A 26,701-nucleotide genomic window follows, 5' to 3' on the forward strand; every position below is an offset into this window, starting at 1 on the left:
AAGTTATCAAATTGACAACTAGAATTTTCCACTCTCAAATCTCATGCTTGTTACCGTAACGAACTCCTCAACTGCGCGAATCCTGAATAAAATACCTTCTCCTCCTCCTCCTTCTCTGTTGCCGCCGTCACCTCGATAACCTCTTATAGAGTTGTTGCGCGCGTTGACTAATCACGAGCTTGCTCATCGGCGCACAAGAATGTCAGCTCGGAGATTTTTTTTTGTGAGTGCGGACCATGTTCCGGGACACAGTTTTATATAATTATTGAGTCATGAAATTTACAAGATTCATAACGAATTGTTATGATTAGTACACAATCGGTTTCTTATTTTATTTTTTTCTACTTTAATCCACCAAAGCAAAGGTGCATTAATAATAGATACAGGATAACTCTGCCCCGGATGAATAAGCGATCCTCTCGCGGTAGACTCTCGAGTCCCGAAGATGGTAATCGACGCATATACTTGCATACCCGCGGGTATGTCTGCGCGTATATTCGAAAAATCATATAAGCAGTGTAAGCACACGGACGAAAACCACATCCATAGAACTTTAATATACACGAGCTACACTTTGCTCGGCTCATCGCGAGATCGTTCAAAGTTATGAAACCGGTTTTCACGGTGAATCTTCTGTAATCTGGTGTACGCGAGCGCACCCATTAGGTATAGGAAAAGCAAAAATAAGATATGTATAAGTTGGGTACTATACGCGTGCGCGCGCGCGAGTGATGTATACTCTTCGATGCGAGATGCGGTCCGATGTATCCATTGACTGCAATAAATTCATATCACCCCTTTGATTGATTACAAATGTTGGGTACAAAAAATGAACGATTTAATCGCGTTTATAGCATTCGAACATTGCTCAAATAGTTTAATGCGTTTTGTCATGTTATGATGTTTCAATACCGCGCGTTGTTTCCTTATTATTTTCACATACACTTTCTGTCGGGTTTTACACCACGCGTGGATAGTTACGGATGGCGTGCGGAACTCAAGATACAGCCCTATAGAAGAATTACGGAGAATCGAGAAAAATTCCCCATCTTGCTTAATCCGGCTATTTTATAAAGCGCGCGTGTATAAAATAATCGTTATACATATAGTGACTCGCTCTTCGGATTTTCAGAGCTCCCGTAGAACGGTAGAGTCTTCCCAGACTAAAAACCGGTTTTCACGGGAGCACGTCTTGTCGAACCACCGGAAAAAAACATGGAACGAAATAATAAGAAAGCTCAAAATGCCTGCTGTTGTAAGGCCCGTCGATCGAACTCGTCATTTACTCGTATAAACCTGCGCGCACCCATACCTATACGCGCGGTGAGGGGGTTTCAATACAATATATTCCGAAACAGGAAACATTTTTAATGCTATATACACGCGCGTGTCATATTATACTCGACTCGTACGGTCATCTTTCTTGATTGGCTATCGCATATGCTCAAAAAAAATTGCAATATTGCCACGTTGACGAATTAAAAAAAGAAGAGTATATGAAAAAAGATTTCGTCATTTTTCATGGCCTACTTTGATCGGGGCGTTATGCTTTGAAGAACAAGAATTTCAAGTTGAACTCATCTCCGCGCATACAACAACTTGTTCAACTCGGTTAAAGTATCGCCGGGTATCGATGATGCTAATGCAAAAGTTGACTTGGGAAACCAACAAAATAAATGCGTGATTGTAACAGGCGTAAGAAAAAAAATGAGCATTCGGAAGTGAAAACTTAATTTTTTGTTTTGAGCGGTGGATAAAAAAACTCCATGATTAAATCGCCGCCGTACACTCTCTGCTTATTTCGTGACGCTCCGTAATAGTAATCTTTTTTATTTGTTTTCTCGAGTGTCCCCGTATACGCGCTCACGCGAGTCTGAAAGACGTTGTTGGGGCTCCTTTCTTTCATTTCCTCTCTCCCATCGTTCTCGTTGACGCGTATAAACCAACATTGATGTGATATCAGTATTTTCAGGGCGTGCTATTCAATTCAATGTCAGTTGAACCTCGATATCGAACAAGCTCGTCGTTGATGTAACGGGACAGCTTATCCCCTGGCACGAATTTTACTGCGGCAGATATCCGCCAGAGGGCTACGAATGGAGCGCTCTCGCGTCAACGGAACATCGCCCGTACGCCTATAATACTCTCGCGTCTACTCTCTTCTTTCTCCTTCCTTCTTTACCCTCGAATATATTTCAAATTTTACTTTGGAACGATGCACGAACTCGTACTTGCTCGCCATGTGAGTTCACCGCCGCGGTCACTGTTTAAATCTGTTGTTGTGCTGTTGGGCACTCTTGTCGACGTTTTACCAGTTTTACCTACCAAAGAGAGAATAAAAATAAAAAATTATACGTGCCTATTATTGACAAATTTGTTGTGAGAGTTCTTGCAACTTTAATTTTAATTACTTCTATCAAAAAAACGTGTTGATCCGTTGTTGAATTTCTGACGAGAGAATTCTCGAGACAAAAAAATATCGGATATTGTCACGTTTCTTGGAATGAATTCATTTCATTACTATTTAGTGGGAGGGGTCGATCCGAGTCGATTGTTTGAAAAGAAATGCAATTAAGGTATTCCTTTCGCAGGGCCGTATTTTTTGGTATGGCAAACTAGGGCACTCGAAATTTGGGGCTGATTCCCCTAACCTTTGAGAAGTCGCTGTTATATGGGAAAAGCTTCTGCTTCTGTCATTTTTCCAACTTCTATCGTTGATATCTTTTTTAAACATTCTTTAAATTTTTAACATTTTAATTCTTCATTAAATGTTCGATAACCTGACCTGAAATTTCGCCAATCTATTTGGATGCAGTTGTACTTCACTGTAAATTAAAATCAATTTTTTGTAGGGATTTCGGGTTCGTGAAAGGAATACCTTAAGGAGTTTCGGTGCAGGCGATACAATGTTGCCATGCTAAACCATGCTAAAAACAAAAAATTTCAAAAAGTTCAGAATTTAATAAAATTTGGTGAACATATTCTTTAGGGCCAAATTTGACAATGCAAATTTTTAAATATTTTTCTTTTACACAGTTATCGAGTAATTGATCATTAAAGTTCACGTGTATAAGCATGGCGTTTCCATATATATAGGTATATATTCCGGGCACAAGAAATCTGCTTTAATACGTAATTACTCGATAACTAAGTAGAAGAAAATTTTGAAAAAAAATTTGTGTTTTCGCACTTGATGTTGATGAAGAACATTATCACCAAATTTGATCAATTTCTTAATATTTAGACTTCTGTACCGAAACTCCTTATGCCATGTGAGATTTAACAGATTCGCGACCGATTCATGAGAAAACGTGACTATGAGCTGAGGAGAGTTTACCGAGAACTCTGCGCTGCTCAACAAACGCCGTACACCGTACACGTGTAGACGCATTGCGTTGGATACCGTGTGTGGTATACACGACGCTGGGCAATTCCCTTCATGCGAGCGTCATGTACTCTCTCGGAACCCTCGCGCGCACAGGTCTCGGAACAAAAAGCTTGTTCCGAGTTACACTGACCTACATATATGTGTATCCTTTTTCTTCTACTCGCATAACTCTGCTTATACTCTGCTTATACCGCTCACTCGTGTGTGCATTCGTACGATATTTTCGACACAACACATTTTTTTTCAAATTTTCGTATTATAATTTTGTCACAATTGTACAAATAGAAGGTCGAACGAGGCGCATTCGAAACGCTCCTCTTTTTTTTTGTCATTCGGAGGATTTGGATTCGTCGTGGTCAACAGGGAAGAAGGGGGAGGGATATTTGTGAGATCGTCAAATTCACTTTTTCCCGAAAATTAAGGCAACACACTCGCAACAATGTATGAGGGAAAAGAAGAAAGGAATCGTTGCATATTGTTGCATTTCATTCTCGATGGCATGCGCATTGTATTCTTGGTGACCAACTCGGTGACCTCGATAACAATACGCATGAAAAACATAGAACAAGTGCAACATCCTCGATATATCTATACACGCAGTCTCGATTCGCTCTCGTCTTAAGCTGCTCATTTATTTTTCATTCATTCCTCTTGTACTTTTTATAAACACGTCGCGATGATTTTTTTGCTTGACCAATGTATCCGCTGCCCGGATATTTGGCATAGTATTTGAGCAGTCAGGCGCGCGCGATTCCGACTGGTCAAGACTTGGAATTAGTTTTATACATGTTAGCATTAGCTTAGCTAATCGCCCAAAGCCATTAAATGTGCAGTAATATCGTAGTAAGCGTCCGGCTTGGCACGATGTGCGTCCTGATTTTGATGCTACGGAGCATAAAAACTCGCACGCGCGTGTTTTTATACACAGGGTGTCTCGAAATTAGCAAGTTCAATTCGGAGGCTTCTCGATCACTTGTGCGTTTCGCGAAGGAAAAAAAAAATAGTTCTTTTTTCCTGCTTTCTTGGCTGGCCGCCCATTGGTCCATAGAGCGGTCAGTCGAGTCTCGGACAAAGCATATATGCAACGCGGTGGGAACTACACCTCATCGGCGTTCTATCCGTGTAAGCAAAGTCGATCCCGTTGCTTCTATATGCATCTTTCTAGGCCCTCTGATCGGCGTCGGTGTCTGGTTAAGCTCTGACGAATATATCTACTATATCTCGGTATACGTTTAATTTAAATATTCAACAGTCCTCGTGACACGTGTGCGACAATGAGAATTTCTGAAACTAGACAATCAATCCATTTGTGGTTTAGCTTGTCAGGTAATTATAAATAGTATTCGAATAAATTAAAGAGGTAATTTTGGCGCTTAAAATTCTTTCAAAAGATTGATTATAATTGCTTTGATTAGTGAAAATAATAAATGCCACGGAGGCACGTCGAATGATGGTTTGTTCACACATTTATTTCTTCTCCCTTATCACAAACAAATTTAACAACGCGAATATCGCAAATTGAACGGCAGATTACAATACAATTACTTTTTTTTTTGCGTTCTTTGAATTACGAATCCGGATAACTTGAGAATACCACTTTGAATAAGTGTAAAATTGCAGAAACTTGATTAGCTGTTCGTATATATGCCCAATCTCCGTTTCTTTGTTCTTTAACCGATTCCATGACGCCATATAACCTAACGACTATAGGGTATATACATTTTTCCTGCTATTTTATTAGATTTGTATTTTTTTCGTCCGTTTTTCTTTTTTTACTTGACGGCGAAACAAAACCGACGCAATCTCACGAGTTCTCTCGGTGGTGCCCTCTCTCTCTCTGTCCCCTCCCTCCCCGCTGGCCAAGCGTACCGGTCGATTTTCTATTCAACGACCGTCGTGTGGTCTCTCTTTCTCTCGATATACGTGACCGTGAAACCCGAGCTGGAAACTAAATATATATTTACCACGACGTCACAGCTCACCGGGAAAGTCTTGGAGCGTTAGATGAACGCATTTCCCCCCACCCCCCTTCCAGCCCTTGAGCCGGTATGTAGACGAGAGAGAGAGAGAGAGAAAGAGCGGAGAAAAGCGGAAAAAGTTTTGGGGAAAAAAAAAAATTTCGCTTTGCCCAACTCTCTCGCGCATACCTCGTGTCATTGTAGTAGTAGTAGTAGTAGTGGAGTTTAACATGCATACCCTTGTCAGGTTTTTACATGGTGTGCATTTCTTGTATTTCCTCTATTTATATATTTCCACTATTCGTTTCTTTACCCACTGTTTTTTGCTTTTTCCACTACACACACTGTGGACCTACTTTTTTACGTGGGTTCCGAACCACAGAGAGTACAGCTTGGGACACTTAGAAAAATCCATTGGTGTCGGCGGCGGGAATCGAACCCGGGCTCGCTGGGTGGGAGCCGGGCCCGTTACCACTGAGCCACTGCCTCTCAACCTCGTGTCATTGTATTATTTCTGTATGATGAAATGCAGCACGCATTCGAGTACACACCGATAGTACAAATTTGAAAATATTACCCTCCAACCTCGAATTACTTATATATAAAATAATTAATCTGCTTCATCGCGACCAATGAAATTTTCATCTCTCTGCACATTGTTCGATCGTCTCGATTTTCGAACTTCTTATTTCATCTCTAATCTGGGATTTTTTTTAATTGAACGAGTCCGATGATACCATTGTTACAATTATTTGTACACGATGAGTGTGAATTAATGCGCGCGACAATTCGTAGAAATGATTCGATTCTCGAAATGTAGGCTTTGATTCGGGTTAATTAGATCGCATTAGCCGGACCTTAAGGGTTCATGAACCTTCGGGGATCGATCGGCTTCAAATTGCTTTTTTATTATTTCTTTCGCCCTTGAATTTTATCATATACCAATTGTCTTTCAACGTGTGGCGGCGCCGCGGAACTCGTGGATATGGATGAGGAGAGAAGCTTTATAAGATGTATTCTTGTTCGTCGCGTTCCAAGGTGCGGTAAGAGTATGTTGTGGGCAGAACGAAGCGGGGAATGGGAAGAAAAGCACAAAGAACGAAAATGTAAATAAAATAGGAGATGGAAGATGAGGAGAAATATAATGATGGAAGAGGTTGGAAGAGAGAGAGAGAGAGAGAGAGAGAGAGAGAGAGAGAGAGAGAGAGAGAGAGAGAGAGAGAGAGAGAGTGAGAGATAGAGAGGAGAAATAAAGTAATAAGATGGTGCGCGCGAAGAATGAAAAAGAGAACGAGTCTCTCCACGTAGCGTTTTGTGGCTCTTCTCTCCTGTAGGATGAGATAGCAAGGTTCGTCGGGCAGGTAAAGTCAGTAGGCGGGCCGAGGTTCATTCACCTCGGACTAGCGGGCGACCGCGTATAGCGGGATCGTGGCTCCAATGGTGTCCCGTGTGTACCGATCGCGACTCTCGCGCTGTACAACGTACGAGAACTCTTTATATCGAATAAGCAGCCAACACTTGTGTATCTTTGTTTTTCTCTTTTTATCCGCTCTACGACTATCACCATCACCGCAAATTTTATCATATTAAATTATATTTTACATTTTTCTCTACCTCTCGCATTGCCTTTTCCCGCATTATTCGTAATTCTATTAATGTCGAAAAATTTAAATATACTTTTCATTCATGATTTTTCGGCGTCAGCATTCAGGAATTTCACGTATAATTACGCAGTATTTTGGGGGATAATATCAATCAAACGCATATATAGCTTTTAGTATCCACGGCGATATATACCTACATATAGGTATACGTTGAGGAATTTGTGCAATCGCAATGATTCTGGAAATTTTATTCCTATTCGTTCGCACTATCCTGAAAATATTCTCCCATCTTCTACTACACTTCCTATAGGTAAGTCTTGTTTGTAATTTCATCGAGTCCTTTACGCTGCGCTTTATATAAGTACAATAAAAATCTCTCCCGGTAAAAATGCATGCACCAAGAGATCACATCCCTTCTCATCGCGGTATATAATACAAGTAATTTTATCTTGCACAGCTAGATATTTGTCGAATTCACGACGAAATGGTTGAACGAAAAAAAAAATGGAACCAACTTGATCTCTTCGCCTTACGAGACGCTAATGAAATATTTCACGAATAATTAGTCAATGCAATTAGTCGCGTATTTTATCTTGTGGATGGATAAGACAAGAGCCAAGGAAAATTAGCCCCCGATATTGCCCGGTCGTGCAGAAGCTCATCATAATTCACGCGAGACAAACCGTAATTTCTCTGTATGCGCGCGCAGATAATAATATGCGTGACGTGCATACACGTTAAATTAATGGTGTAATTTATCCCTCGTAGGCTCCAGATTTACATCACAATTTTGATATTGAATGACCTATATATTTAGTCGCTGCTTTCGAAGCAGCTTAAATTTCCGTTAACATTTTTCCCAATTCCGCACTCGGAGAGATATCCCCCCCCCCCCTCCTCGTAGCAACAAATAAATATATCTCATTTCACATTATTCCCGTCAATCTTACCAAAGTATAAAAAAATAGTCTAGCCTAAAATCAGTGGTATCTACAATTGTCTTCTATATGTATAAGCTTATTATTGTTTTATCGAACGTGTATATTAGGGCGTTTCAAAAAAAAAAAAAATTTTCTTATTTCCTCGGAACCGAACTCCAAAGTTTCGTTTAGATGCCCTAAATAGGCCCCTAAAAATATGAACCCTTAATATTCATATTAAGGTCGTCTACATCGCACTTTTCTATTTCTCATAAGAATAACGCAGGCCATGTCGATTGAACATTTTTGTAGAGAATTGAACGCTCTACAAGAAAGGTCTGAAGTCATTTTTCGATTAATCAACTAAGTCAAAAATTATTCAAGATCAAAGTTGAATTCATCCTCAATTTTGCCGTCTTTCTGAATGATTTGGCATAAATATTATTTTTTTAGACAAATTTGCCTAGAATATTTGAGAAAATACAAATTAGAGTTCTGACGACTGTTAACTAATATTTTTTGCTAGATAGTCAAAATGGATGGAGTACTTGAAACAATTTATCCATGACAGTTAATTTAAATTTGAGATATATCTTGTTTTCGAAAATTTGTTTTAATCTTTCTATTGAGATCAATTTTTTTTAACTGATTTTAATTTAAATAACAATCTTAAAATTCCAACTTTAATATATTATGATAAGAAAAATCACGCGAGTTTATTATTTAAAGTTAATTATTCAAGTTTTTCTTTAATAGCACCGTTACACAAAAAAAAAGTGGTCAATACCTAGAACCGGACCCATCAATCTTTACATATTTTAGCCCGCTGAATCCGAATCCGGGGTCAGGTTGGCCAATATACCTTCAAAATTTTGAGTAAATTCCATAAAACCGAAAAAATGACGGAAATTCGCTGTTAAAGACATAATAAAACTTGTCGTTGAACTTACTCGGGAGTGTTTTTCTATGTAATTTGATGCGCTAAATATGAATCTGGAGTTAGATCGGCTGATACACCCCCAAAATTTTGAGTAAACTGCAAAATCGCTAAAAATGGGTAAAAATCGCTATGATGAGTATGGGAAGAGTCTTATTGATCTAGATCGAATACGCTCTTTTTGTATTTTGATGCGCTGAAACTGAAACCGGACGTTTATTTACCTCGTACATCTGCAAAATTTTGCTTCCATGGAATAAATCGGCTAAAATTGTTCTTTACGAATTTCAAGTAACTCAATCTGAATCCGGTGGCTAGTAGTCCCGACCATTCATACTTTCGCCGAAGATCGTGAAAAATATCAAAAAATAGCAAAAATCGTCAAAAAATAGTTTTTAAGTGTTTTAAACATGCATGATTCATCTTAAAATGTACACAAAAAAAAGATCTATATTTTCTGTATTCAATAAACTAGAAACTGGGGAAAATCTTATAAAAAACTTCAATATAAAACTATCGCAAGCATGATTGTTCTTTGTTTTGAATTCTGCTTGATTGATTTTTTTTTTTAATTTTCTGCAAGTAATATGAGAAGAGAAAAATCTTCATCGATCTTAAACCGTCCTTCTCTCTTGTAACGGATTCTTTTTTCTTTTTGAACGATCAATGCAGCAGGTTTCTCTTTTTCTTTCTATTTTCTCTTGTTATTTGTCTCTTTAGCGTCCAGCAAAAATCTGCCATCATATTGATATTCCTCCTTCCCTGATACCGATTCTTCACCTCGCTGATGTCTTGATGAAGTTTTTTTTATCCTTGTACTTCATTTAGATCTCCAAGGTTTTCAGGAAAGTAGTAGTCACGGTGGGAGTGTAGAAAGTGCAGTTTGAGAGTCATTAAGCAACCCAAGTTTCTAAAATTTTCCAACAACTCTTGAACTAAATTTTGGTAATTATTACTTTTCTTGTTTCTCAGAAAGTTCTGAGAAACGTTTTTGAAACTTTGACAAGTTGCCTTCTCAGTATCGTTCATTTTTTTAAATGAAATTTTGGTCTGCGCATCAAATTACTTAAAGAACACCCCCGATTAAGATCGAAGACAACTTTTATCGTGCTTTTAAAAGCGATTTTCCGCAATTTAGGTATTGACCATTTTTTTTGTGTAACGGTGCTAAGAAAAACTTGGATAATTAACTTTAAATAATAAACTCGCGTGATTTTTCTTATCATGAAATATTAAAGTTGGAATTTCAACACTGCTATTCAAATGAAAATCAGTTAAAAAAAAAATTGATCTCAATAGAACGATTAAAACAAATTTTCAAATACAAGATATCTCAAATTTAAGAAAGTTGAGGCCCTACAGTCACTTTTTTTACCCAAAAGTTACGACCTGTACCTTTCAAAAGTTAGGCCAATTTACAGGTTGGCAATGTTGCATACACTTTAAAGAAAAGTTGGGGAAAAAAAGATGAAAAACTGGTGAGAGCTCAGTCGAAAAGACGAACGATGACGATCCTAGCCTCAAAAAACTGCACGGGAAACAGATTATTATTAATATAATCGCAACAAATCTTCTAATAAATCTGAAAAAATTGACATTATTCAGTAAACCTTGCTCATGTTGCCCAAAAAATTTCATTTTTTTAGCTTAATTTTTATCGGAGATATCACTGAATGTGTCCTGACTTCCATAAGCTTACATGTTATTTGGCCCAAATTGTTATTGATTTTTCTCAGCAACGACGCTCCGGAACTGTCTGAAAATTTAACTGATTTTTTTTTACACTTCACTTTATAAGATGCAATCGGTTTAAAAGCGATGACATCATTTTCATTCTAATGCCTCAACTTTCTTAAATTAACTGTCATGGATAAATTGTTTCAAGTACTCCATCCATTTTGACTATCTAGCAAAAAATATTAATTAACAGTCGTCAGAACTCTAATTTATATTTTCTGAAATATTCTAGGCAAATTTGTCTAAAAAAATAATATTTATGCTAAATCATTTAGAAAGACGGCAAAATTGAGGATCAATTCAACTTTGACCTTGAATAACTTTAGACTTAGTTGATTAATCGAAAAATGACTTCAGACCTTTCTTGTAGAGCGTTCAATTCTTTACAAAAATGTTCAATCGACAAGGCAGTGCAATCCAGTCATTACGTCGAAAAAAACGGGTTATAGAAATGCAAAAAATACGAGGCGGCTAAATTTTGGATACGTTGTGGGGGATGCTTAGAAAAGCTTAAGTTCAAATTGTCGACCAAGATTTCACATGTGCATTTTTCGCCATCTTGAAAAAAGGGTTAAATTCAGTTTTTTTACAATAAAACGATTCTGCGTTGAGATGCAAACATTTTTATGGGATACTTTTTTGTTGCTGTTTTTACGCTCTGCAATTTCGGTCTAGATCATTTTTCACCTATCATTCATATTTATTTAGATATTGATCAAAAAATCGAAAATTTTTGTACCAATTTTTTTTCACTTTTTTCTCTTCTCCTATCACCGATATCGAAAAAATATTTATTACCAAACTTGTAGAGCGTGTTCAGACCTGCAATTTAATTTTTTAATTTTTAATTTTCGACAAAAATTACGCCCGATAGCGCGCTGCAAAATTGACCTATAGGCGCCTATAGGCGCGTCGTTTTATCGCTCTATAAAACGATACTTGGAGATCGAGAATACGATTCAGTATAAAAGATCCTTTTTAGTATTCGTGTCGGAACATCTGCTCCTTTTCGTCGCATTCCAGTCGGTTGTCTCGAAGTTTTCGAAGCGAACGAACGTGTTTTAGAAATTTTGTGAAAATGGGCGACTGTTTCATTTGCAAAAATTCTCTGACTGAAGACATTTATGTGGCTAAAAAGAGAGCTGTTCAGACTCTCCTAGCGGCGAGTGTAAAAAGAGAATATTTGGAGCATCAACACATGCTTGAAAATGTGAAAAAAATGAACCCAAACAAACTGAAACAAAAACTTCCGCAAGAATTCGACATTCCAGAAAAAACCAGTCGCCAGAATTTACATTTGACGAAAACACCGCTCCAAAAGTCAGCCAAGAAAAATTTCTTGCGAGGGATCAAAATAAAAACAACCTGATCCAAATGCTTTGCCGTTATTTCGGAAATACGGGAATAAAAGTTGAGCAAGCTTTTGTGGACGCCGATACGCTCATCGTCACCACAGCAATTGAAGAGGCTCTGATTTATGACTCTGTGTAAGTCGTCGGTGAAAATATTGATCTTTTAGTTCTAATCACCGGACTTCTCCAGGTGCAAACGTGGCTGGGATTGTTTAAAAATCCTCAAGAATGGGGTTGGCGACGAACGAATTACGGGCTGGAGCCCATTACAACCACAGATGAGCCCGCTCCACCTGAACTTCTCAAACTTATTTCTTGCAAATGCAAAGGGAAGTGTGAAGCTGCTTGTGGATACAGGAAAGCAGGGGGATCAGTTGCTCCGTCATTTGCTTTCAGTGCAGTGGGCGAATATGTAACAACGTCGCCAAAGTTGATATTTTACTCAATGATGACGACGATGATTATAATTATATCAACTCCTGGGTACGTAGAACAGTCGCAAGAACCCGAAGAATATATTGAGGAGGAAGACCTTCAGCTAGGACCGTCGAAAAGTCAAAAAAATGAATTGAAAAAAAAACGCCTTTCATTGTCATTTTCCTCACAAAATAATTGCTTGTTGAATAAATTTTATCGATATAATTCATAATTTCATTAGTTTATTTATATATTTTATATTGTAATGTTTCCCTGATCCCCTTTCAACGCGTATGGATACAACGGTGCGAGCTGCTACACCGAATCTGAGCTCGGACCTTCTGACTTTGAGGCGCGCTAGCGGGCGTAATTTTTGTCAAAAGGTAAATATTAAAAGACGAAATTGTAGGTCTGAACAACACGCTCTACAAGTTTGGTAATAAATATTTTTTCGATATCTGTGACAGGAGAGAATAGAAAATAGCGAAAAAAAAAATTGGTACAAAAATTTTCGACTTTATTGATCGAACGATAGGTAAAAAATGGTATAGACCAAAATTGTAGAGCGTAAAAAAAGCAACAAAAAAGTATCGCATAAAAATGTTTGCATCTCAACGTAGAACCGAGTTATTGTAAAAAAACTGAATTTAACCCTTTTTTCAAGATGGCGAAAAATGCACATAGGAAATCTTGGTGGACAATTTGAACTTGAGCTTTTCTAAGCACCCCCCGCAACATATCCAAAATTTAGCCGTCTCGGATTTTTTGCTTTTCCAAATGTATATAATGACTGGACTAATATAAAAATCAGACGTAAAAAGAATTTTTTTCCTGTGTTATTCTTTTTTTTTGTAAATTTTTGTAAATTTTTTTTTTTTTTTGAAACGCCCTAGTGTATATATACACGAAATGATATCTTTCGTTACTCTGGTGATGATGCTACCCTCGGCGCACCACCACACGTAATATAACCCTCGCGTGGACGTGCGCATTCTCGGTGCATGGAATCAGAGAGCGCCGTGATTCAACCACGCATACCGCCAAGGTGGGTAATTCAACCAAACTTTGGTGTGTGTACTCTATATATAATGATGCACTTTCGAGATTACGGTTATATGACAATTCCACTATATTTATACGATGAGCGGATCCGTATCAACTATACGTATTATGTACTCGCTAATCAATGTCGATAATTATATGAATCAATATAATATTTGATTTTAGGTGCGGGGCGGAGATGACTTCCGGCTAACTCCGGGATAACTTGGTTGACGTTTTCACCGCCGTCGCGTGGTTGATTGACCGCTTCTCTCTGTATATAGTTAGGAAAACGGAGAAGCATTTTTTTCGCGCTCACGTTCAGAGCAAAAGAGCAGAAGAGATATTTATTGAATATACGCATCATCATTTTAATGATAGATTTTTGTTGTTTTTTCGTGCAACGGTACGTCGCACGTCATCCGAATGACCGATATTTTTTGGCCGACGATGCGCGCGCGCGCCAGACCTCATCCGCTATTTTTTATGCATAATCGCTCTCTGCTGGCATGTACATATTACGGATTACACAAGCTCAATTCACATCGCCGTGGATATTTCTTTTTGATAAGATCACAAATCATAATGAAGAGTGGCAAGTCATCGAGTCGAATCGCTGCGATTTTGTGTGTGTGTGTGTGTGTGTTTTTTCCTTGGCTCGCGCTATCCAGTGCGGCGGTCTGTTATTTGCAACGTTCGATGAAAGGTATCGCTCGCTTTTGACATCTGCGTGTGTATATGCAATTTTATGAAACTCGACAAAAGATATTCTAGGACGGAAGATCCGAATAACTTTTTTTGAAAGGCTAAAGTAATTGCAACGCGCGGAGCAAGCCCCCACCCCCGCCGCATTTACAGCGCTCGTGATGATCTCGTGGGTGAAAGCTGCCGTGTTTTCCCACGCGACGATGACGATGAGCAGCCGCCCTATCTTTTCCAACAATACTCGTATTAATCGCAATGCGATACTCGCTCGTGAAATAATGTTCTCAAACCTCAACAAATATAATACATGCGTATATTCGTCACGACCTATTTTGTTTTTTTTCGTCTCGAAGAAAAGAAAAAATTGCTTTCGAAAAATAACCAATGGATAATCACGGGTTAGATCACGGTAGGATCTCAAAATGAAAAGGTTGTGCAAAAGATTTGAAGAAACTCAAGTATCGAATGCACGCCGATATAAGTCTGTCGCCCCGTAACGACGGCAGTTGGTCCGTTAAAATTCAAATTGTGAGGTGAGCAGGATACTCTCGAAATATCGGGTTACGTTCTTGCGCGTCGGATACTTACTACAATAATAAACAAATATCTAGAAATTTGCTAATTATATTATAGGGCGTAAAATTTAAGTATACATACTTTACGTCGCGTCTCGGATCGAAGAACATTTTTTGATGGAACGCCCCGCCGCTTACCCCGCGCGGTACCCTTTTTATGGCATTATTTCTTGTAAATGATGGTTTGTTTGGGTCCTATTAATAACGGTTAAGAGCAAATTGCATGCTGGACGAGAGAGCGATGGCGAGTACCAGGCTTATTAGTTCCTGCGCCCGGAAAAATTTTTCCTCGGCCAATACAGCTTTTCCCGTTATTAAAATTTTATTATTACCCAGCAACGATTATCCTCGTCGCGGCATCATCATTTTTTCTTGCTCGCGTCGTATGCATATACACGCTCTCAAACTCGCGTGTCACCGCATGCATGAATTTGAATTTTTCGCGGAATGATTTGAGCAATCCAATTAACAAAGCACGGGTCTTTGCGCAAGTCAGAGCACACAAAAGATACATCTCGGTGTTTTCCGTTAATTTAAAATGAATATAGACGAGAGGGGATTGAGGAATTGGGTGAACTTGAACGAAGTTAGGTTATCATTATAGATGAGCTCGTTACATTTTTCATTGGATGACACGCGTACAAGTACTTATATATAGGAAACATTTGAAACTCCCTAAATACTATGTAGGCAGATATCGGTATGGTAGTATAATATTATGAATGACGCAAATTAAACCAGTTGGACATGGGAACCCTTATTGACTGATAGATTTTGATGCGATTGCACCAACAATTAATTATTTATTCATAGAGTTTATGAAAAGAAAAATTTTTTTTTCGACATCATATTCGTCGTCATCATGATGATTGAATATTTGTGTGTGACAACGAGCGGCGACCCGAAATAACTCTCTTTTTATTCCCGTCCATGTAGTCGTACAATAAAATGCTCGCGTATGCGATAATAGCTATTTTCGTAACTTTGAATGCGAAGAAAAAAAAGAATAAAGAGTTGTAATTTTGCAACAGCATAGAGTCGGAGAGTCTGCGTTTGAAAGTTTTCGTCGAATAAGGAAAATATCGTGGTGCGTTAAACTTGCCTCGCTAAATCCCGATGACGCAGCTGATGATTCGTGTGCTAGCAGGCGATTCCCGTATATACGCGCGTGTAGCATTGTGGTCAGGGCTTTCGGAACCATATATAGAAAATGTTCTACTTGGACCAAAATTCCATATTTATCGATCGAGAACGAATCTTGGAAATAATCAGTCCGCGCGCGGCTATCGTCTCTATATTTAATCGTATTTATGCATCGTGTATTCACAAAATATCTAAGTACATATATTTATTATTATACCAACATACAAAAGTTACAACTTGGTATGGTTGACGTTCCGGATCGCATATATAGTTGCGTCTTATCCCTCGTGTATTGTACAGAGGTTACGAGACGTATTATAAGGTTACTCCAATTTTAGTTAGCCACAGAATGCTCACTCGGCCGCTTCCTCTCGCTCGTTGACGATGATGTGTTTCTTGGAGCGTGCACCGCGCGAGACCTCTGCTTACAAATACGCTCACTAATATAATAATTCGCTTTGAGACAACTACGTCCGAGAGCACTTTTCATCCCGAAAGAAACGAGACAAATATACATACGCATCTATGAGTGTTTGTAAATAATTTCGTAGAGTTTAAGCATGCGAATTGCTGCAATCTTTTGCAAGCGAATTCATTTAATTAATTGATTAACAAATAACAAATATAACGCGATCAGACGGCTTTGCAATTGACCATTAAATAATATGCGTACTTGAATAAATTAGCCACAGACCGAATCACAAACATCTCTTTATCTCTCTTTCCTTTTTCGCCTTTTTTCCCCTCTTTTTCTCGATTCACGGTATACCATTCCTCGAAACGAGATTACAAAAAGAGGAGAAGAAAAAATGATCGTGAAAGGAATGAAAAGCTGATGCTCCAATTTCCGCCGTGTTTCTTTTCGCACGCAACTGCATCCAGGGTTTTTTTTTGTTCCCAACTCCTCACAATAACGCACCCACCCGCATATAGCTATATCTATAATGAAACAAACATGCAATTGTTTCACATCAATACCTTGTATTAAATTTTATTCCCGCATTTTTCCTATTAATTCCCATATTTTCATGAATGAATAGTATATTATTCTGGTCTGTTGCCTGAGGCTTTATCATGTGGTCTGAGGCTTTACTTTTTCCTGCCCGCGCAGCGGGCCGAAAGTTGCTGACACTTGACCGAGTATTTATCTTTATTATTTTCTATGCTGAAGTAATAGACGAGCGAATCGAATGAGGAGATCCTATGTCGATTCATTGATAAAGTCGTATAGCCCGTGACACGACGAATATGGGGTTGGCGGCATACGGTGAAAATCGACGTATGATCGTTATCGTTCGATCACCTGAACACTCTTAACTCGTAGTTGGAAAGTTTTCATTTGTCTCTCATTCAGAGCAGTCTTATATTGAATTTTTTTTTCTGCATACTTACAACAGAATTTAGAAATTTACAAACCGCAAGTGGAAGCAAATTCAGCATAAACTGGTTTTGTGTTGGTATGGAATGTTGTCAAATCTTTTTCATTAATGTAGGAAGTACCGTTGCCGCCCCCCTCCGAAAAAGATGTTTATGCGAAAATAGATCGCTTATGAATTTTCCGAGTGTATAGAAAGGGTGATGAACGAGTTGTATCGGCAGCAACAACCGTGTACGGAATCTGCGCCACTTTCTATGAAACGAGTAAATTTCACGTTCTCAACGTTGTACACCCATTTGCAATACAACTACATAGACGAACGTGCACAGATTGATAGTATTGCTCAGGTCTCGCGGATCTTGTCTTTGAATTTCCGTACAGTCCTAATGCGTCTTAATTATACTCTCCTTTCTGCATTTAGACAATCTTCAACTTCTGTTCGGGTTCACTTTCATTCACTTTTCGGTATTTATCTTGCTACATATTTATTTATATACTTTCCTGTGTATCGTACATGCACGGATTATGTACATCTTTTTATAATATAACATCCATCGTTCTGGTATAATATGATTGATCGAGCTTATCTAGCTCATATACTTTCGTTCTCCGCGCCCGCGATACGAGCATGCCTTTTGGCGAAAATACCGTCCAAAAGTGCTCGGTCGAGTGTGAGACACGATAAAAGTACATACAAAGATTCAATTTACGAAAATATGTGTTTAAAAAAATGAAAGGGTGAAAGTAGAATTTGTATATTTGGTTTGAAATGCCTTATACACGTTCGCAGTGATTTAACCCCACCTCCTCCAACAAGCTAACTTATACACTATCGCGTAGATCTCTTGAACTAATGATCTCTCCAACTCTTTTTTTTCTATTAGTGTTTTTGTGTTGATTGAATGTAGAGGTATAGGGGAACATGGGGCAAAGTGGCCACTCACGGAATTTCGATTTCTGGGGGACAGGATCAGTGAGAATTCTATGTTTTATGAGAAATTTATATAGCTATTTAAGGCAGAGGGTGGCAAGAATTACTGATAAATCTCTATTTTATTTTGATTGACAAAAATTGCACTTATAACGGACTTGATCTTCATCAACACCTGCACACAAGGTGTTTTCGGAATTTTAGGCATGTTTCGCAGCGAATCCAGTCTTCGGAGGAATGCAAATAAAGTTGATCGCAGAAAATACAAGCAACGTCCGCCGCAGACAAGAATTTTTCTTTTTTCATGATCTCTTTTTTCTTACTCACTAGATTTGCGCGATACGACGGACTCGTGATAATGGCGGTTTTCCCACGATTTGCCCCCGATAAGAACGGGGTTTTGCCAATGGTAATGGCAAAATTTATCCAAGTATTTCGACTAATTTTTTTTTCATCCCATCGAAGGAGGGTCTTTACTATGCCTCGTTTCTTTTCGGTTTATCGCAGCCTTCAATGTTCCTTGCGGAAACAGTCAATTACAACGTCTATTTAATGAGAAGTGACAATTATCGATTTTCACCGCATTTGAGGGGGTGGCCGCTTTGCCCCAAATTTTTTTTTTTTAAATTCGAGAAATAAGGAGGTGGAATCATTTTTGGGACATAAAAATAAGTAAATGACCATGTGCTAACCGACAAAACTCGTTAAATTCCCTAAGTGGGCCACTTTGCCCCATACTCCCCTAATTGTTAAAAATTGTTCTATATAGCATATAAATTTGGTTGTATGTCGGAGAAGGAGTACGCTCGCAGCGCATTCGATGAATTATTATTTATTGAGCGACCTCACTCTCTCTCTCTCTCTCTCTCTCTCTCTCTCTCTCTCTCCGCCTTCTTCTTCTCCTTCCTTATTATTTGTTCTTCGTTGGAGCAAAACAGCATCGAAGTCGGAGCAGGGACGCCATTACCGGTGACTCTTCGTAGCGCATATACGTATAAGAGAATAACCAAGACAATTGAAAGCTGCATTTGGACTCGCGTATTCCCGACTTGATGTGTACTAGAATGGAAGAGAGATCACGTACTCTTAACAATTTCATCATATTGTGCGCTAGAGCCCTATTGTCCAAGAGAACAGACAAATGCTTCCTCGTTGAGAGAGAGAGAGAGAGAGAGGGGGGGACTTTGCTTATTCGTTTCAAACATTTTTCAATGCCAATGTTTTCAAACTGGTATATAAAAAACGTTGTAGGTTGTGTGCGTGCGCGCTTTTATGTAAATGGTGTACTTGGTCGTGGATTTTTTTATTTGATATAATAGAGTAAAAAAAGCTAATATATAAATAAGTACGCGGGGTGGGGTATCACCGAAAACACACAATTAGAGAAGGAAATTCAATGTCGTCATAGTGTGGGGGGGGGGGGGGGCGGGAGAGAGGTGTGATCAATATCACAACTATAGAATATTGTTTTTGGATTCTCTTGTCTCTCGGGGAGAGAAGTACAGACCGGTGGATTCTCGGTTCGGAAATGGATCTTATTAAGGTATACACGTAAGTATACCACCTAATATTATACCACCTCATTATTGCTTTATCGTAACATAATAGCCTTACCACCAGAACATTGCGATAAGCAATGCGACGCACGCGGTTAGGTATGTCAATAATAAATTATATTTGTCATGATTTCGATCGCTTTTAGCATGATTACAGTAGAACTATAGGCAGACGTACGGTAAGGTTGTGGGAGTATTATAGGCGTACGGGTGGTGCTCTGCGGACGCGAGATCACTCCGCTCTCGTAGCCCTCTAGCTGATTTCTGCTAGAGCAGTTTCTGGTTTTACCGCCGAAAGTGATTTTCTAGGAGAGATTTATTTATTTATTTTTTTTTCGAATTCCTGGAAAAGATTGCAAGCGCTTGAAGCTTGCGATTGAAACCTCTCATTGTTTTTTTCGATTGCAACCGCATGTATCTGTGATGAATGTTTTCTTCATTTATTTATTTCGTACAAGGTGGAATGCAATATATAACTCTGTGAGCTAGAGGCTGAAGAAGCCCATTATTCGAATAGAGTATCGGGTCGATAAGGAAAAGGTGTACAGGATTGTGCGTGCGTGCGTGCTCTGCTGGTAAGCTTATGGTAGAACTGGGTTGTTGAGTGTTATGCCTTGTGAGAGCGGCGAGGAGATGTTGCCAATATACTTTCCTCTATATAATAAATGCAAACGGGTATGTGTGTGTTAGTTAGCGCGATAGCGAAAGAGAAAAACGAAGAGAGACAAATGTGTGTGCGCGCGCGGCTCATCCACATTTGTATCAAGTATATATACGAATAACGCAGAGGAGCAGTGTATAGCGTCAAGACGCCGCGCAGGTATACAGGGTGATGATATTCCTTCCATGTCGCGAGTCGAGCGATTTTTTAATTTCAATTTCTATACTCGCTTTGATTTACAAAAAGAAATTTCAAGATTTCGTTGCGCGGTAAGTGTGGCATTATTTGGGCGTACAAGCGCATTCTGTGCACAACCGTTCTCGCCCCAATCAAACTGAGGTAGACGAATTTGAAAAATTATGATTAACGCGCGTCGAATCGCTTTGATTTTGATCGAAAAGAATTTGAAAATTTCACATTCGAAAGAGAATACTCGCGGCAAGAAGACCATTGAGGATAAAATTGAGAAAATATATGCAGTTTTGCGCACAAACGATTCGACGCGCGCTTGAGATTTTTCATTCTGTATGAAATATTGATAAAAATCTTCGATAATTTACGTGACTGCCCTTCGCAATGAAAATTTTTATAAGCGTTCAAGTTTTTTCGCCCTATTTAAACCGGTAAAATGATATTCAAGTTTAAACACCGTGCACGCCTCGTATACATACTTAGGTATTCGTATACGCAAACATGTATGTACTTTGAGTAAATTCCGATAATGAGCACATTTCTTTTGTTGATGCAAGTACGAGGAATGAGGTTATTACGAGAGATGGAAATTTCGTTATATTCGCGCGGTGCTCAAGTAGGTACTCTCAAATGGGGAATTGCGCAAAGACATTACGGTGCCTGAAATAAAATGATTACTTCCGGTTATTTATTTATTTATTTTTTCTTCTTCTTTTCTTTTCTTTTATTTTTTGTGCAATCAAGATGCTTTAAGTGGAGGAAATTTTTTGCTTTACACTGCGTAAAAACTCGAGTCAAAAACATCTCGAAGAAACGAAAAATGTTGGAAATCCATTGTGGGATATATCGGTCAATAATATTCGATGGTTTCTAGAATCTAAAAAATAAATGATCGCGGTAGATAGGTACATAGTTTTGATATATGGGTATACGCTTTTATATACACTCTCGCATATGTTATTGTGTCGAGAATTGGGACACAATAAAGGGTGGATTATATTGCGCATGAAGTAATTGCTCAATAATTATCGCATTTCTTCATGAATTTGCCAACGTATGAAAAATGAAAAAATCGGTACGCTTTCTCGAATTTTGCTTCGACGTTAGCACTTTTTTGTACGAAGAGAGAAGAGACATAAAAAAATGGTGAAATTAATTTTTTTTATGACAAAGCCGGTAACGGTGTCTTTAATGAGCTCTGAATAATGCATCAAGAGCATGTTTTGTTGTAAATGGTCAATGTATGATATCACAATTGACCAGTATTTTCGCATTCGATGAGAAAAATTGATAAAAAGATGGTACCACGAATCGATTTGTCGATACGACGATGCTTGTTGCAATATATCTCGGAATATGTGCAGCAGGATTTGTGGATGCAGCGACGACGGAATACGGGGGAGACTTTATTGGAGAGTTTATAGTGGCCTGGTCCTATTCAGTTAAATGCGCGAGTATAAAGCCAAGCATGAATAAATAAAATAAATGGGTATTTGTTTATTTTGGGAAGAATAATAGGATAGATATGATTGGTATTCGAAGGGGCCCACGTAGATAGAGGAGAGTATAGCAGCGACGGTAAGCGCCAAGTATGTAGGTAAAGTCACGCGAAGCGTATAGCAGGCGATTCTGGTGCGCGCGAGCGTTCGGTGTTGCTCTCGCTCGCGGTACCAGGGAGCACAGCCTGGCACGAAAGCCCGGGCTATATGCCTTCGTTCCTCGTTCGCGCGCATCGTCGTGTTTCGAAGTCTGTGCTGCACTTCAGAAGACTCCCGAGTGTCTCGTCGCCGCCCTCCCCTCCTCTCTTGCTGCTTGCTGCTTGCTGCTTCTGCTCCGCATCTATATACCAACATTTTCTCTTGCTCCAACTGACACGCGGTACGATCGCGCTCGATTATTCTTTTACCCGATTCGACTTGTATCTTTGTTTGCATTTTTCGTTTTTCTCTTATTCCGCTATATACTTTTCCCTCCTCATACGTGCCTGCCTGCGTTCCATTCGCTCCTTTCTTCATCATATTCATTTCTTTTGCCCTCTTGCGCCTGCCTATTCCTTCACTTTTCCTTTTCATCATTATTCTTCTTCTTCGTTCCAGCAGCATCGCATCGCCGCGAGATCGTCCCATATCTATGTTTATATATATATATTATTGATAATTTGATTTAACCAACAGCTATTATCCCCTTAATTTTTTTCCATTTTCTCCAATTCCCTGCTTCGTTCCATTCTCTATTTTTCGTTGTATACATTTTCTTTTCGTTTCGTTTTTTTCGCCTCTTATCCGTTATCATATGCTCGCGTTGCCACTTTTCGCAGAGTTCGTTATCGTTTGATTCACTCGCGGCGATTCTTCTTCCATAATGCCGCGAATGACATGTATATCTAATAAAAAAGAATAAGACCTGTCCATACGTTTTGTATATATTATTGAATATCTCGAAATTGAGTTTACAATTTACAAACGGTCGCTTCTCACCTGCGACGATGAAAGATTTCACGTAATTCAATATTCATTGAATTACGTGAATGAGTCGTTTGAGATGCATCTATCTTTTGTAAACTGTTTTGTCTAATTGTCGTTTATTGTGCCTGTGTGATCTGTGCCTGACATTCCGGACCTCGATCTGGCAAGATTCCTCTCACTTTTCAAGCGGATCATCTCATTCCCAGCAGCAAGATAAAAAGTACTCGATCTATGCGAGAATAAGTTGTTCGCCGCTGCTGTTGTCGGTATATTATACATTGCACGGTAAAGCAGCGCGCTTGGCTCGGAATAAATATGAACTTGTTTGAATTGTGCTATGACGTGAATCGCATCGTCTTTACACGACGTTCAACCAACGCACACTCGTTCGACTATAAAAAGTACCCGCGAATAAATATATCCGTAAAAGATTGGAAAACATACAATATATAGGTAATTTTTGAGCGGAATGTAGAGTAATTTTTATGATTGAAATATATTAAATAATGCGACGCATAAGTGGTTCTCATGAATTTTCGTTGTTGTTGATACCACAGTCACCTGCTCCATGCAACACCAACGGAACATTTTCGACCCTCCCCCCCCCCCCTCCTTTGTTTCGGATTTGATTTTTGTCTTGCTAGTTTATCGTCGGTCGTGTTGCAATGCCATCGCGAATTGAGACTCTTATTGTAACCGCGCAACTCGCTCTCCGCACCACTGCGACGTTGTTTTTATTATATATATAGGTATATTTATAATATAGCATTATTGCTCATCCTTCATTGAGGAAAGGTAAAATGCCCGAGAGCTAGAGAGCACCACGCGCGTTGAACCTTTCACCTATCACGCTAGCTAGCGAATATTGTTCTCGCATCGAAGCAACAGAAGCAGCAGCAGCAGCAGCAGCACCCCCGCACATATATTTCTTAAAAGCGCGTGCGCGACTATGCACACACGAGGCTTATTTTTTTCTACCCGATTTATCGGGCCAAGAGTTGAATAAAAAATACTTGTATCAGTTATGTATGACCGTATGAGATTTGAAATTTCAAATATAGCAAAGCTAGCAACCCAAGTAGAATTTTTACAATCGCTCTGCTCCTCCCTGTACCTTTCTTTTACCTTTCTATATTATTAACAGGCTCTGACGATGTGTTTTAGGTCATTCCTCCGGCGGGACGGCGTGTCCAAATGGAGCCTTCAGGTGTCCCGAATCAAAGTGTATTCCTGCATTAAAAGTATGTAACTATCAGAAAGACTGTGAAAATGGCGAGGACGAAATGCATTTGTGCAGTAAGTATACACCTATTCATTTATATAAAATTATCTGCATGGGACTGTTACTGTATATACGTATTATTTATTGACGAAATCGCGCGCGAACCATCAAACCGATCATTTTCTCATCGAAATTCTCCCGTGTAATTTCCCATTTCTCCGCGAATTATACAATCATTGATGTATACTCAACTGAAGCACAAGAATATTAAGAAATTGGAACGAGCGAGAATGAGTCGGCATTACGCATGAGCGCGCGCGCAGCGAAAAAGACAACGGGCAATAATGCAGCAGGTTTGAGATTCGCAAAGGAAGGTGCGCGGCGAAATTCAAATAAACACCAGAGTTTTTCAAATTGGATAGATCATTGAATATACGAATTGCATTTTTTTTCTTATTATTTTTACCGACGATTCGTATGTGACGCGTCTGTTACACGTTGCGTATACTTGTATTATTTTCGAACGGGAAATTCAATCACGCGTGACCTTCTTCGTCTCGAAATGTTGCTTATAAAACGCGTACGAGCAACGCAAGTTCAAATTTTATTTATACGCGTGCGACGACTATCTATATAATAATATAAATTTGAGGGGTAGACACGCCGTACGCCGCGCGCAGACGGATCCTCAATATCGATACTCAATATGATGCTTCGTGCAATATTGTTAATAGTAATAATAATGATGATGATGATGATAATAATAATAATAATAATAATAATAATAATAATAATAATAATAATAATAATGGTATGCTGTCGAGCGATAACTGGGCGAATTGCATGCACTAATGAAAATCGTTTTTGATACTATCGCTTGAAATTATGGAATCGTCGTTGTATATTACAATGCAATACGTTACAACATCGCATCCATATATAAACGCGTATGTTTACGTTTCGCGCGAGATAATCTCAAAATAGGCGAATGTGAAAAAAAAAACGAGTTCCGAGTTTCTGGAATGTTTACTTCCGCGCCACGCGATGTTTCTCGTTCAATTGTCACATTTATTTTTTATTATACAATCGTGAATATGTATACGTTTCACATACAATATTCCATAGAACATGTATGCCCGATATGAGAAAATGGGGGAAAAAAATTATACCTATACTTGATATGCGGTTAATGAAAAATGTGTGGGCATTTGAAAAAGTTGATATAGCCCGGATTATCCGCGGAAATTTTTCTCGCACAACAGCTTTACCAATATAGGGGAGACCGGGGCAAAACCTATATTAGGATATTTATATAGATATTTTTTCCAAAATATCTTGTTTTTTTTTTTGGATTTTGATTTTTTTTTTCTTCGAAAAATTCGTTTTCACGGATATACAAAAAGTATTTGTAAATCTGCGATTACTGCCTCGCAGATTGCTATCTACGACAGTAATCGCAGATATATGTTTGCGGGCCATCATGTGTGGTTACACCTGCACATGAATTATGTGCCCACTCTGCACAATTTTGGCACTGAATCCATGATTCAGTGGATAAAGAATAGAAATTTTTACAAAATAAACATTGGCAATCTTCGTTATTATTCATATCATTCATTTTTAATTGAATTACAGAGGGTGCGTTCGACGTGCGTTAAAGCGTTGTAAGCGCCGAGATCGCTTTCAACGCTTACAGCGGTAAGTCGGAAGCACTCGGTTATGCGTGTAAAATACACCCAAGGTGTATTGAATTAAAATAATAGTGAAAAAAATTTCATGAGTTTTTGAAGGATACCCCGTTTTGCCTCGGATTTTTTTTTTTTTTTTTGAAAATTGAACAAAATTCCAGTACATTTCTTAGTTTTTAGGAATAAAAAATAGACAGAGCTTCCCAAATTTCTGAAAAGTTCAATATTTCCTTAGGTATCCCGTTTTGACCCGGTCTCCCCTATATATATATATGTCGAGGAGAAACATGTCGAACTGTCAAACTCCTAATCTCGACTAACTCTGTCATTGAAGCGTCGTTTATTATTTTATATTTTCGTACTTCACGTCATCTTATACTTGAAGTTATCTTTCTTTTATTCGATCTCCGACATATATATATTTTTTTTTCTCTTCCAGAACCGCCGGAATGTGAAAACGGTCAATTTTCCTGTGAACAATACATCTTTAATACATCATACTGTATGCCGGCGTATCAGAGGTGCGATATGACGGTCGATTGCGTCGATGGCACGGACGAAGCCGGTTGCAGTGAGTTGATCGTAAATGTTGTTGATGCATGTAACATTTTGCGCTTTTTTTCTCACGCCATTTGAGCGTCGTCGTTTGTGCAATTTATTTTGTTTCATTTCAAATCGTTCCATCAATATTCCGTAATGAAAATTGGATTATTTATTAGTATTTGTCATGCGCTCTCGATCGTATACAGACCGAGTTTTATTATTATTGTTATTATTCGAATTGATGTATCCGATGGAGTCCGAAATAATATGCATTTGCGTGGATTTCGA

The 26,701-nt window shown here is 38.7% G+C and overlaps 1 protein-coding gene and 1 long non-coding RNA gene across 4 annotated transcripts in view; one reads left to right on the plus strand and one right to left on the minus strand.

Moving 5' to 3' along the window:
- The window catches only part of mgl (megalin), a 49,619-nt gene that overhangs the window by 3,714 nt on the left and 19,204 nt on the right, over window positions 1-26,701 (plus strand). For all 3 annotated transcript variants that reach the window (XM_043424753.1, XM_043424752.1, XM_043424754.1), the window contains exons 3-4: window positions 24,125-24,256; window positions 26,310-26,441. In XM_043424753.1, the coding sequence (XP_043280688.1) occupies window positions 24,125-24,256; window positions 26,310-26,441 (264 nt within the window). The remainder of the gene's footprint in view (window positions 1-24,124; window positions 24,257-26,309; window positions 26,442-26,701) is intronic.
- On the minus strand, window positions 1,715-24,130 carry LOC122414011 (uncharacterized). The gene is made up of 2 exons (XR_006261681.1): window positions 24,086-24,130; window positions 1,715-2,321 (listed from the first exon to the last, which is right to left on the minus strand). It is a non-coding gene; the product is annotated as an uncharacterized lncRNA (long non-coding RNA).

This window comes from Venturia canescens, chromosome 7, assembly GCF_019457755.1.
Source record: "Venturia canescens isolate UGA chromosome 7, ASM1945775v1, whole genome shotgun sequence".
Classification (NCBI taxonomy): Eukaryota; Metazoa; Arthropoda; class Insecta; order Hymenoptera; family Ichneumonidae; genus Venturia; species Venturia canescens.